This window comes from Montipora foliosa, chromosome 2, assembly GCF_036669935.1.
Source record: "Montipora foliosa isolate CH-2021 chromosome 2, ASM3666993v2, whole genome shotgun sequence".
NCBI classification, from domain to species: domain Eukaryota; kingdom Metazoa; phylum Cnidaria; class Anthozoa; order Scleractinia; family Acroporidae; genus Montipora; species Montipora foliosa.
In genome coordinates this window covers 21,349,287-21,363,256 of record NC_090870.1, presented here as the reverse complement: position 1 = coordinate 21,363,256, position 13,970 = coordinate 21,349,287, and the positions used below count along the sequence as shown (strand labels likewise).

Below are 13,970 nucleotides of genomic sequence, written 5' to 3'. Positions count from 1 at the left end.
AGTTATTATAGTCATTGATGATTTTATAGACCAATTGAAATCTCAGAAAACGCCTTCGATTTTTTAATGTTAAGAGTCCCAATTTAGATCTCATACTCTGAGTGCATGAAGTCCTGTTAGCTTTGAGTATGGTGCGCATAACCTGATTTGGAGCCTTTCTAGGTGTCTATCATTGAATTTGAACATTCCATCCAAACAGAACATCCGTAATCAAAGATTGGTAGCATCGTTTGTTTATTGATCTTCAATAGAACGCTTCTAGTCAGGAAACTAGAAAGTCTGTTTATAAGACGGATTTTTGGATACGTTCTTTCTTGAAAGATGCTCTTTCCAAGCCAAGGTACTGTCGACGTAGACACCAAGATATTTATAGTTTGTAACTTCCTTGAGACGATGATCGTGAATAAAGACATTTAAATCATTAGAGTTTTTGAGACTTCTTTGAGTTCCAATCTTCATGACTTCTGATTTTCCTGGGTGTACAACCATCTGATTACTTGATAACCATGAGCTAATGTTGTCAAGATCTCCATTAATACAATTAGATGCTTTGTTGATATCTCCATCACTGTAATGGATTTCAGTATCGTCAGCAAACAAAGTACAACTTGAGTGTTTCACTGCTGATGAATAATGTGCACAGAAGAGAGTTGGTCCTAAGACGGACCCTTGTGGGACCCCGTGTCGACGTGCTAAAGATTTTGATTCTGGAGAAGAAGAATTGCAATCAAGGAATACTGGAGAAAAAAGTCTGAAGCCCTAAAAATGAGACCCAAGGAGTTCTTTAATACTTTTAGGCCTTTCCTAAACAAAAAGGACCATACGCACAATACTGAAATCCATCTAAACGACAACGGGTCAATTGCCAGAAATCAATGCGAAGTTGCCGAAATACTACCTGACTATTTTTCCACAATCGCTGAAGGAATCGGGGGTAAAAGTGCCGAACTTCGATCAATGGAGGACTTTGAATACCATCCCTGTGTTCAGAAAATAATGGCGGAAACTACAAACCTAACGCAAGGCACTGAAGTAAGGCCTGTCACACAAATACAAGTTAAAGATTTCCCAGAGTCGCTTAACATCAACAAAGCCACCTGCTGCGATGGTATTCCGGGAAAAGTACTTAAAATTGGAGTAAAGGAGCTCGCAAGGTCACTTATGACCCTCTTCAACTCTTGTATAAAACAACAGGGCATGGCCAAGTGAATAAAAGTGTGGAGAATGGGCACCTATATTTAAAAAGAACGACAGACACTGCAAGGAAAACTACAGACCTATCACTGTCTTACCCTGTGTCAGTAAGGTTTTTGAGCAGCTCGTCGGCAAGCAAATTACGGCTGGTTTCGACAAACACTTACGTGTAAACTCATCCGCCTACCGCAAAAAATACAGCTGCAAAACCACCCTAATCAACTCGGTGGAGGGGTGGAGAGAGGCCAGAGATAAACATCTTTTCGTAAGCATAATGTCGACCGATATGTCGATCGAAAGGTGAAAGGTGTTGAGCATACTCAAAGCTTACGGCTTCCAGGATAATGTTGTTGAACTTCTCAAAAGCTATTTATCTAACGGGAAAAATCGTGTAAAGATGGGAAGCAATATCAGCTCCAGTAGATTTGTCAATCGAGGTTGTCCTCAAGGGTCCGCATTGGGCCCTCTTTTGTGGAGTGTCTTCCAAAACGATCTGTTCTATCATGTTAGGGGAATATCAATGTATCAATGACCATCAGTTTTACCATACAGGTCGAGACTTACCTACTACTATATCCAGACTTAGAGATAGTGCGGAAACAGTAACAAAATGGTTCGACTTAAATCTGCTAGCTAGTAAACTTAAAAACTACCAGACCTTAATCATTGGCAATAATCATAACCATGAAAATAACATCGAAGAATGGGCAATCTTCGTAAACAAAGAGAAAATCAACACGATAGACTCAAAATTGAACTTTAATAATCACATAAGCATTATTTATAAAAAAAAAAGCCGGTCAAAGGATTGGTGTGCTTATAAGACTCCGCAACTTGATTCCAACAGACGCAAAACTACAACTTTATAAAGCAACCATTCTACCATATCTAACTTACTGCCATCTTAGATGGCATTTTTGTAAATCTAGTGATAGTTGCAGATTGGAGAGGGTACAAGAAAGAGGCCTAAGGGCTGTTTACAAATACAAACACTTCCACCTATGAACGTTTGCTGCAGGAAACTAAGTTACCTACGTTTCTAAATAGATGTCTACAAGACATATGCATTTTGATGTATAAAAGTCAAACACAACCTAAGTCCTTTGAATATTTGTAACATCTTTCAGGAGTATAACTCTTCCTCAGTATTATTTAAGATAGTCCGACATTTCAGTTTCCAGGCATAACACAGTAACTTATGGCAAACATTCATTGCGCTATTTAGGACCCACATTATGGAGCAAACTGACAACTGCAGACAGATCAGTTACTTCGTTAGCCAGTTTTAAAAACCGTGTACGTAAGCGTGACCTTAGTTCTCTGTTAGATGATGGCTGCAGATGATGGCTGAACCCATAACCTCAGCGATCCGGTGCCATGCTCTACCAACTAAGCTATGAATCCTTACATGCAGACTTAACTGATTAGAGTGTAATGTGAAGTGCTAGGTTTCTACAAATATGAACCATGTGAGCGTTAGCCCTACTCATGGAAATTGGCCCACACAAGGACAGAGAAAAACTTTAACCAGGGTGGGAATTGAACCACGACCTTCGGGTGAGATCACCGCTGCTCTATCGACTGATCTACAAGGTCAGACGAGACCAGGCCGTGGGAACTGAAGATGTTTACATCTAATGTGTGCCCATAATTACTGGGTTGCCTATGGCAAACCAATCGAGGTCTGCGTTGATTTCGTCGTTTTTACTGGGTTGCCCTATGGGAAACCCAGTCGGAAAATAGGTAGATTTCCGTTTTAGTATTTTTTTCCGTGTCGGTAAAAGTCTTGCCTGTTACTCCCCGGGTGAGTGGTGCCTTTGTGCATAGAGCCTTCTGCGCGTATTTTCTTAGGATCGAGAGGGTAGTGGAAATGCGTAGATTTCTCTGGTGGACACAGTAGAATCATCAACTTAGCCTGCAATGGCGTCGGAAGTCATGCAACGCGAATGGCGTTTTAGTGGATCCTTAAACAAAATATACCCTTATGGAGCTCAATAATGGAATGTCAGTTGGATAAACTAGGCATGAATCTCAAAAGCGACGAGTACTGGACTTCGACAACAATCTATCGCCCGTCGAGACGAAATCAAAGTGAGCAGTATTTACCTGAAGTACATGGTAATTTGACACAATTGAGTTTCTTGTCTTCACGCACGCAATGAAATAGGAAGAGGCTTTCACCTCTAAGAGCAAATATGTTGTTTGTTTCAATAAAATTTTCGCTGGAAAAGGATTCTGTGGTATTTTCTGCCTTTGTGAATTATGATATCATGTTGTGTATTGAATTTTCGAGCTTAAGGTTCAAATGTGATATGGGAGAATTTTTTTAGTATTGCTCTGTAAGCAGGAAGGGTTCACAGGCCTGTTGGAAGCGTGCTTGAGTTTCAACAAAATGAGGCCCAAAATCAGTGAAAAATTGTGACGCAGATGAATAATAAAGTAGCTGCTATTTCCAAAATGATGGAATTACCTGGTGATAAATAACGTCGTACGCGTCTTGGAGAGTAAATTTGGACTTTGCATAAATAAGAGTTGGGCGATTGTGATCTTTGTTTTGACTTCGCTCATTTCATTGTCAAACTTTATAACACTTGACAGAAAAAGAAACTTACAAAAACCCGGTATCTTGCCATCATTTGACACAGATGCTTCACTGTTTGGCGAGTAAACATGCCGCGGTAACTTAATCACGGCGCCCGCTGAATTCCGGCCATGGCACTTTCGATTTTGCAATTTACTTGAACGTAGCAAAAATCTCCCAAAATGTTTGTCGCTGATCGTAACTTTTTATATTCTATATTCACGGTTCAAAATTAATGTTGTTTCCATGTCGTAAATATTTTATTCTCGATCGACCGTCCGGGAAACTTCCTCCTGCTCTTTCTTATCAATAGTTATTTGCTTTTTCATCAATATTTGTTTTGCATAAAGCAAGCTAACAGGATCTGTACCTTGCTGAGTTTGCATTTGTTAGCGTTAATACTTTAGTAGTATTTTCGGTCAGATGTTTTTGTTTTTTATGAGGGGTTTATTGTTTTGGTCTCCCATCCTAACACTAACGCCGCGAAACAGGGCTTGACTTCAGTGAAGTTTAGTATTACAAAGCTGTCAGATGCTTAGAGGGCACACTTGTCGTGAAAAGAAGTTGTGAGGGAACTTGAAAATTATCAACGTGTCAGCCCAGAAGCCAATGTTTCTCGCTTCTCTTTTATTTGTTATTCTTCAGAGACTGGAATGCTGTATTTCAATACCACACAATTCAGTGCCCTCTGATTTTCTGTAGCACGTACCATAGGCAACCCAGTGTATGCTTCACAGAAGGATCTCGTTTTGTTTTTTTCCGTGTCGGGAAAATTCTTGCCTGTCACTCCCCTGCTAAGTGGTGTGCATAGAGTCTTCTCTGCGTATTTTGTTAGGTTTGAGGGGGCTGGGGTAATGCGTAGCTTGCTCTGCACAATTAACCTGTAATGGCGTCGAAAGTGATTGTAACGCGAATGGCGTTTTAGTATATCTTTAAAGAAATATACCCACATGGAGCTCAAGAATGGAACGTCAAGACAGGCGGTGAAACATAAAGATCTGGAATCTTAAAAGCGACGAGTAATGGACTTCGACAGCGTGAATCTTTCGCCCGTCGAGCCGAAATCAAAATGAGCTGTACTTCTAATATTTCGCCAAGGTGGTGTTACGTACAACACTGAAACCAAATGGAAATTTCTCTGGTAAATTACGGGTTCAACAAAGACGGAGAAGGAATCGAATACCACAAGTAGATCTGTGATCTCTGTTGTGTGTCTCACAGTGTTTACTGAAGTCGCATCTATTTAAAGTTTGCCTGTTTGTCCGGCAAGTAACATTCATTTTGTACTCAACTCTGCAAAGGTTTAAAAAAATTGGAAATGTGACAGTGAAAAATTATTTGAATGAAAGCTTGTTGTCTCTTTTGTGCTTTATTATTTACGGTCAAGGTTCTTTCGAAAAGGGTTTGATGTGAACTGTCAGAAATTTATTTAATTGCATATGCTTTGTGATTGTGTGTTTCGCTTGCACACACGCAACTGAAATAGGAAGGATTTCTTGCCTCTTATTGCAAATATGTTGCTTGTTTCAAGAAATGTTTCGCTGGAAAATGTTTCTGTGAAATTTCCAGCTTTTGTAAATTTATCATGTTGTGTAATTTTCGAGCTTTGCAAATTTGCATACATGTGTTGAAATGTGTTACGGGGAGAATTTTTGTGGTAACGCACAAGTCACGAAAATAAACAGGTCTGTTGGAAGCGTGCTTGAGTTTCAACAAAATGACCCCCAAAATCGGCAAAAGATTGTGACGCTGATAATAATAGAGAAGCTGCTATTACCAAAACAATGGAATTACCTGGTGATAAATAACCCTGTCTTGGAGAGTAAATTTTTGATTTTCCAGAAACAATGGTCAACCTCTGAGAGTTGGGCGATTGTAATCTTTGTGTTGAATTCGCACATTTCTTGTCAAAATTTATAACAAATGAAAGAAAAAGAAAACTAAAAAAAAAACAAAAACGCGGCTCATCCTCGGTGTAAAAACCTGTGAAACTCACAGATGACGTAACACAAAGGAAAACAAAAGAGCAAAAAAACATCAAACAATAACCTAAGTGAAAACTTGTGACGCAGATGAATAATAAAGTAGCTGCTATTTCAGAAATGATGGAATTACCTGGTGATAAATTTTGACTTTGCATAAACAAGAGTTGGGCGATTGTGATCTTTGTTTTGACTTCACTCATTTCATTGTCAAACTTTAAAACACTTGACAGAAAAAGAAACTTACAAAAACCCGGTATCTTGCCATCATTTGACACAGATGCTTCACTGTTTGGCGAGTAAACTTACTCACGGCGCCCGCTGAATTCCGGCCATGTCACTTTCGATTTTGCAATTTACTTGAACGTAGCAAAAATCTCCCAAAATGTTTGTCGCTGATCGTAACTTTTTATATTCTATATTCACGGTTCAAAATTAATGTTGTTTTCATGTCGTAAATATTTTATTCTCGATCGACCGTCCGGGAAACTTCCTTCTGCTCTTTCTGAAAACTGTGTATCAATAGTTATTTGCTTTTTCATCAATATTTGTTTTGCATAAAGCAAGCTAACAAAATCTGTACCTTGCTGAGTTCGCATTTGTTAGCGTTAATAGTATTTTCGGTCAGATGTTTCTGTTTTTTACGAGGGGTTTATTGTTTTGGTCTCCCATCCTAACACTAACCCCGCGAAACAGGGCTTAATTTCAGTGAAGTTTATTATTACAAAGCTGTCAGATGTTCAGAGGGCACACTTGTGGTGAAAAGAAGTTGTGAGGAACTTGAAAACTATCAACATGCCAGCTCAGAAGCCAATGTTTCTCGCCTCCCTTTTATTTGTTATTCTTCAGAGACTGGAATGCTGTATTTCAATACCACACAATTCAGTGCCTTCTGATTTTCTGTAGCACGTAACACAGGCAACCCAGTGTATGCTTCACAGAAGCATCTCGTTTGGGTATACGATAACCATGTTGCTCTATCAACGTTTTTATTAAAATTACCGTGTACTTTGGACAAGGAATAAAGAGCCGTCCGTATAGGAAACCGACGGTCTTAAGTTTTTAGAATGGCATGGTTAATTTGGGTATACGATAACCACGCTGCTATATTAACTTTTTTATCAAAATCACTGCGTAATAGGACATATAATGAAGAGCTTCTTAGCATCGCGTACATTTATTTTTTATGATGTTTACTCTTATCTGAATCCATTTCGTACGGAAATTATATTTCTTGCATATTTGACATTTCGGGAAGTTGTTTATTAATGGGTAAGTATTAGTTTGTTTGAACCCGTTCCTAGCAATTTCAACTTGCCGCGATTAGCGCGGGAAAATTTCGGATCCTAGTCGGTACCGCAAAGATCGCAAATAGCTAGAAGGTTCAGGGGCGCGCAATTAGCCAATCAGATTTAAGTATTTAGGTTTCCTGCCTGCTGGGATGCTTGAGAAAAAAAAAAGCTCTATCTCGGTCAGTAATTTCTTTCCATCTTGTTAATTCGTGCACGCGGCTGTGCTACTCGTGGAGCAAACTGTACTAGGAAACAGTGTGAGCTTTGAAAAAATCCTCTTGACAGAACGTGTTTGTACAGAAGGCTGAAAACGGCTTTAAGGTCATACAAAAACTCGGTTGATTTTATTGGGCAGATTCTTGGATTTGGCAAGAAACTCTCAAAAACTAACGACATATAACTTCATTCTACCATGAGATATGGAACGGAACGCAATTATACTCCAGACACATGCGCCCTGGTCATATTTCTTACATTTTACCTGAAAAATTCTCTATGTCGGTGAATCCAGTTGGGCAAAACTGTAATTGCCTGGAATCTGCTATTTCAATGTGTGATCTACACGCTCAACTCGTATTTAGGTAACTACTTCTTTGGAAAACTTGCAATCTCAAACTTAACTCGTGCAGCGTATGCAAATAATATTTATTTATATTCGCCAATGACAATGATAGTTAGCCGGGAGAAGTATCTCACTTGGCTTGCTTTAGTGTTCTGTGGGTTCCATACCGAGAATCAACAGCTTTTCTGAATTTTGCTCTTGACTGCTTGTGTCTTCTAGCCTGAATACCGTCGTAACCTCCTTAGTAATTTGCCACATTTACTCCAAAGATTCTGCGTGTTTTTAACTTCGGGAATCATAGATTGGAGCTGTTTTTGGAGCTTGTTGTTTTGATTACCTATTATTATTTTACCTATTATTATTTTTATTACCTTTTTCTTGTGGAGGAAGGAAAGAAGCATTTTCTTTTACCTCTCCAGACTGAGTCGGCTTTTGTTTTGGTCAGCGCCATGACTGAACACGGACTCTAAACGCAGGCAAAAATTCGCGCAGTCGCGGTAATGGTATAATAGGGAGCTTATGAAACGACAACGCCGACGGCAACGACGACGCTACAAAACAATAGGTTTAATGAGCAAAAACAATGGCTCTGCACGCTTTGCACGTGCGTTTTACATTTTAGTACATTTCTTTGCCGTCATCTCCTAAATGACGACGTGAAATGACCAAATTCAAGGTTCTGTGAAGGACGTTAGCACATGACGATGAATTTTCAGTTCTCTCTCTACGCTTCCAACTCACTCATACCAGTTTAATTCCTCGACAGTTACTACACATTTTTAACGCGAAACTACATGAAATAGTTTCGTACTGACATGAATAACGCGAACTCGTATTTTAAAATGAAGTCCTCGTTGCCGTCGCCGTCGCCGTCGCCGTCCTCGTTTCGTAAGCTCCCTAATGTCGTAACTGTTGAAGACCATTATTGTTTAAAATTTCCGAGAATGGGCAGAAGAGCCGGAAGTCCGAGATTCGCAGACTTCCTTCTTTGGCTGTAGCCAAAGTTTGTGTTCCTGTGTTCGTAACGCTGACCGAAGGACTCTAGGGACGAGAATGGGCTACAAGTTTGCAAAACGAAACCTGCGCACGCTTTAAAATTAATGTGAAAGAGAAAGGAAGTTTTCGAGCTGCTCTTTTAACATGTTTCTTAATATGGTCGTTCCAACTGAAATTTCTGTTTATTAAAACTCCAAGTATTTTTCTACAATGTAGTGCCTTGTTAAGCTTTGCGCCATTACAGCCCGAGGCCCGGTCTTAAACGATCTCGGACCAAATTAAAAAGAAAAAAAGATAGTTTCTGTAATTGCTTGAACTGTAAGGAAAATGTTGAAAAGATGATGTGGTAACGTTTATGGCACATCTGAACTCAACTATCAAACATTTAACAAGATATAAGCAAAAAGTAGTTTTGGCCGCCATGTTGGAGGGCAAGAGTATGCCCTCCAACATGGCGGCCAAGACAAATCATGCTACTTTGTTGAAAAATCAAAGTACCATAAAATATCTCCCTTAAATGCGTTTCCTCTCAAATTTCGCGTGTAAGATAATTTTTATGTGTTCTGTCAATTTTTGGCAACAGCAAGATTACAACTCACTTTTTAAGGGAAGCATTGGTCACGTGACCTCTTAATGCAAGTGGCCTACTTTGTTCCAAAGTGAGGCTAATGAGGATGATTAGAACGAAGACAAAAGAATAATTTCTTGACCGCCATTTATGAATACGGTCTATAAACGTTTGCTTAGTGCAACTGCAAGACATGCATAACATGCAGGAAAACGTCCGTCAGAGGAATTTGCAGTTAGTGTTTTGCAGACTATTTATTTAAAGAAGAAACGAGTGCATTTTAGTCAAGAGCATGTTTTGCTATCTTTAAACTGAATTTATTACCAAAGCTTAAAACCTAAAAGACCTCAAAATGGGACAGGACAAAAGAATTAAACGTGTGAAGGTGTGAGTCAAAGGGCCTCTGCTGGCCCGTCTGGGTAATCCCTCAAATGGGCTTAATGACCCCCCACTTAATAAAATTAACTGGAACTATGCAGTTCAATACCACCCAATTCAGTGCCTTCTGTTTTTGTGCAACACGTACCACAGGCAACCCAGTGTACTCTTCATGTAGCGTCTGTGTTTTTTTCCGTGTCGGGAAAAGTCTTTCCTGACACTCTTCTGCTAAAGTAGTATCTTTGTGGGTTGAATCATCTGCGCGTATCTTAAGGGGGTAGTAGAAATGCGTAGATTTTACGCAATCTGCAATGTCGTCGAAAGTCATTGTAACGCGAATGGCGTTTAAACAAAATATACACTTATGGAGCTCAAGAATTGAAAGTCAATTGTATTAACAAGACAAGCGGTGAAAAATAAATATCTGTAATCTTAAAAGCGACGAGTAGTGGACTTCGCCAACAAACGTTTGGGAATTCAAAGAAAAGGGGCAGAGTGGACATGAGAAGGGGGGTTTGGAGGAGAGCTTTTTTAAAAGCTCCAAGCTCCAAGCTTGGAGAAGCTCCAAGCAAGGTTGCTTTTCATGAGTTTTTTATATGAGAAACAAGACTTTTTGGTTTGTTTCAGCTATGGTATGCCCGTATCTAGCCTGGTCACTATAATCTCCAAAGATTTGAAAACGGTTTGGGCCAAGCATTTGTGGAAAAAGCCCCATTGCTATTGTCAAGAGCTATTCTATCCACTATTAGTTCCCAAACCAAGAAATAAATCAATCCAATCCAATGTGCAATTTTTAAATGGATGTAATAAGGTGGTAACTAAGGCCTGTTCCAATCGTCGTGCTACTGCCGTACCGAACTCAAGTGAATTTGGCTTGGCAGTGGCACGACGATGGCACGGCAGCGGTTTCAAACGTCGAACCTAATACAGTCGTGCCAAATTCAAAAGAAAAAATAAACAATCCATCCAGCGTAATAGTATGCAAATAATGCAAAATACATTAACTTAATTTATGAATTGAGTTCGGCGCAACGATAGCACGCCGTTTAAAACCAAGTGGTGCTACTGCCGTGCGGCACGGCAAGTCCTGCCGTGCTACGTAGTCGTGCCGAACCTAAGTCAGCCGTGCTTAATGGTTTCAAACGGCGTGCTACTGCCGTGCTTAAATCGAAATGACAATTTCATTTAAGTTCGGCACGGCAGTAGTACGACGTTTGGAACAGGCCTAAACTTCGTGTCGTACAATTTAGGTCTGAAATCATACGTGTGATTTCAAACGAACTCGCGCGCATATTGAGATCACACGTATTATTTCTGACCAAATTGCACTTCACGGAGTTCAATTACCATTATTTACACTTTACTGCAACTTTCAGATAAGGACCCAAAGGACCAGATTCTGAAAACCAAATACACATTTTACAGACTATTCATATAAGTGTGTGCAATTCAATAACCTTGATAATAATGTCTTTAATTCTCTAAGCGGCGACAATAGTAATCGCATATCGGTTTCATTTCCAATAAATAGATTTATGGTACTTGCTGCTAAATCAACACACCTCTGCCTTCACAGTCAAATATTGTCTATTAAATGAATTGTGAACGATTTAAGTTTCAACTTGCTGAACACTTCATCCTCGTGTACTATTCGTCATTCTTGACGCCCATTGTAAGTGTTGTGAACGAAAGCCGATTGCAAATACAGTGTACTAACTTCTTTCATCTGAGATTTACTAAATATTGTTTAGTCAAAATGGAAGTTCATCTTTTAAGCCAGCGAGATAACACCCCCATAGCACTGTCGAAAGTCTTCAACGCTGGATGTGTTCCATGGTAGTTTTGCAAAAGTGTTCCAGCCTCCGCCCAAAAACCTGCTGTTTGTAATTGAGAGGCCACAAGTTTAACTCGTGCTCCTTTTCCAGCCAGTTCGGTGTCACTGAGTTTGTCAGGAGACCTTAGAACATAGTTGATTAGCGGATTGAGGAAAGGAGTTTGTGCTGTCTCTGCAGTTAGCCCATGGGATATTACAAGCTCCATCAACTCATCGTCACATGAATTTGAATTGACCTGCAAAAGCAGACGCACTTCTGTTACAGGCAAGAAAAGACAAAGTGACATGACTTGAGTACCTTCACAAAGTATGAAGAAGAGAGTACGACGAAGAGAGCGAATCCCAGTGCCCTATGATAATTATTTGAAATCTCTTTTCCGATCGCTTCAATGCTGCGACGTTTATTTGTATCTCTTATTCCCATGACCGCGCGGTCCACCACCACACTAACTGACCAATAAAGTGTCGCCCTTGAAATAACCACGAAGTAAAACACAGAGTTAATAAGAGGGTCTAATATGGGGGATTCGCTCTTTTACCTCCTCTCGTGGTGTGAAATGTCTTTAATAAGTAATTTGTATCATAAAAATGAGCAAGTTCGAGTAATACCTTCAGATTCTTCATGTTTTCCAAAGCCAGGTGATGCATGGCTTCCATTTTAGACAAAATGGCAAACTTTAATGCGTGCAAGGATGGACAATTCAGGAGCATTAAATTGTAGACGTGACAACAACACTAGGAAAATAACATCAGCAATTATAATGGCAGTGAATAAAAACAAACTGATGACAGCATTTTTGATACATCTATTTCATACCTCGACAGTGAGACTTGTGCTGCTGCTGAGCTGTTTTAGGAGCTCAATTACGTGCTCACCATCACCATGACAACGTATAAGTTTGTCCATAAGTTGTACCCAGGGGTTGGCTGAAGGTTCCTCACTGTCGAGAAAAAGGAAACGTATTATATTGTTTGCTTAATATTGTTCAGTCCCTCGACCTCTTAATTTCAGGGCATTTTTGGCTTAAATAAAGAAAAACGGACAAAGCGAAACCTTTCTGTAATTGGTTAACTTACTTAGGGCGCGTTCGATTGACCCTATTCCGGAATAAGAATACGTGAAGTGATGATTAAAACGGTATTTTTGGCGCGTTTTGAAGCTGCAAGGATGATAAAAATATGTTTAAAATAGCATTTTAGAAAATGTTTGACAATTTTAATGTGAATCTCCGCAAAAACGAAGGATTTCCAACTTGTACTCCATGTATTCCTATTCCGGAATACAGTCAATCGAACGCACCTTAATTTGTTCCCTCGAATTGCGTATGGGCATTTTAGGTATTCATACATTAAGAGATGTTAAAACTTCTTAGGGATGTAGCAGATTTAATGCCATCGCAATGCCCTCCTGATATCAGACTGTTTATTCGTAGTTGTTTGGCATATTCGGTTTTTTGGCCTCGTACGGCAATTGCATACAAACTTGTACGAGTGACCGTCGAATCTGATCTCAATTTGAGCTCTAAAATCTAGTATGGTCTTAGGTCACTTTGGTTCTAGTGTATGTGTCGTGCGATTAAACTCAAATGTGATAATGGCGAACAAGGCAATTTACCAGTTAAACGGCGCAGAGAACTGGCAGAGTACACTAGCTACTCGTTGGTGAACACGACAGCTGACTACGATACAGAGCCACTGCAGCCAGTCAGCGATTGTTTTTATCTTTATATTGTGACGTCCGTCTACGGGTCCTACTCTCTGCAACAACGTATCCATACTTCGCATGAATGAGTTAACACTAAATGAGTACCGCTGTAGTTAAATTGGAGATAGAAGAAAGGTTACCCTTATCAGAAAAAGCAGTGTTTTTTTTAAGCGCAAATTTAAATTGCTTTCTCGACGGTTTTTTGTGCGATTAGAATCAGTACTAACTCTGGTGGGATGAAAAGTGAACGTTATCGGAAAGGTAACATGCTTTGTGCATTAGTTGTCATTTTGGTAAATACCAGGAATGATCACCACTTACTTAAGCTCTGTAGCTGCAAGCACTGGCCATATCTGGAGCAGGGTACCAAGAGAAAGAAGCTGTTCAAGGGACACGCTCTCGTTGAGAAGGGCTTCAAACAGTTTGTGCCTCTTGGTGTCATTGTCGATGTCTTCTGGTGCGAGCTGTATGAATTCACAAATCAAAGTCCAGGAAAATCAACCAACACTTCAACACTGTTGCAGGGATTTTAAGTTAATCTTCTTGTTCACAAGTTACCAATCTGCCTTGTGTTGTGGCCCCCTTCTCTTGCCCTTATCAAAGCCGAAAAAGACCGAGAAAAGAAAGCAATACTTACATGTCGCTTCCAATTCGACGATACAAGGGCATCAGTTTGATAAAATAACAACAGAAAAGTGTCCTCTCCACTGAGATCAAATGATTCCTCTATTGCTCGAAGAATGACACTCTTAACAGAAGCTGCCACAGCAACATCAGCGCAGAATGGTTGCAGACACTCAACTATGGTCTCTTGGTTCGCCATTGATCCTCCTTTCTGCACGTGAATGCTCACTGTATTTATGATTGTCTGTAAAACG

General features: G+C 39.8%; 1 protein-coding gene and 1 pseudogene across 1 annotated transcript in view; one reads left to right on the top strand and one right to left on the bottom strand.

Moving 5' to 3' along the window:
• The first annotated feature begins 765 nt into the window (after positions 1-765).
• LOC137991311 (uncharacterized) lies at positions 766-2,538 on the top strand (annotated as a pseudogene).
• An 8,470-nt stretch (positions 2,539-11,008) lies between these two features.
• LOC137992656 (NBAS subunit of NRZ tethering complex-like) overlaps positions 11,009-13,970 on the bottom strand; it is a 155,269-nt gene continuing 152,307 nt past the window's right edge. Inside the window, exons 59-63 of the mRNA XM_068838132.1 lie at positions 13,730-13,970; positions 13,414-13,556; positions 12,205-12,328; positions 11,997-12,122; positions 11,009-11,623 (exon numbers count right to left, since the gene is read on the bottom strand). The exon at positions 13,730-13,970 is cut by the window's right edge and continues 51 nt beyond it. Coding sequence (XP_068694233.1) covers positions 11,318-11,623; positions 11,997-12,122; positions 12,205-12,328; positions 13,414-13,556; positions 13,730-13,970 — 940 coding nt within the window. The 3' untranslated portion in view covers positions 11,009-11,317. The remainder of the gene's footprint in view (positions 11,624-11,996; positions 12,123-12,204; positions 12,329-13,413; positions 13,557-13,729) is intronic.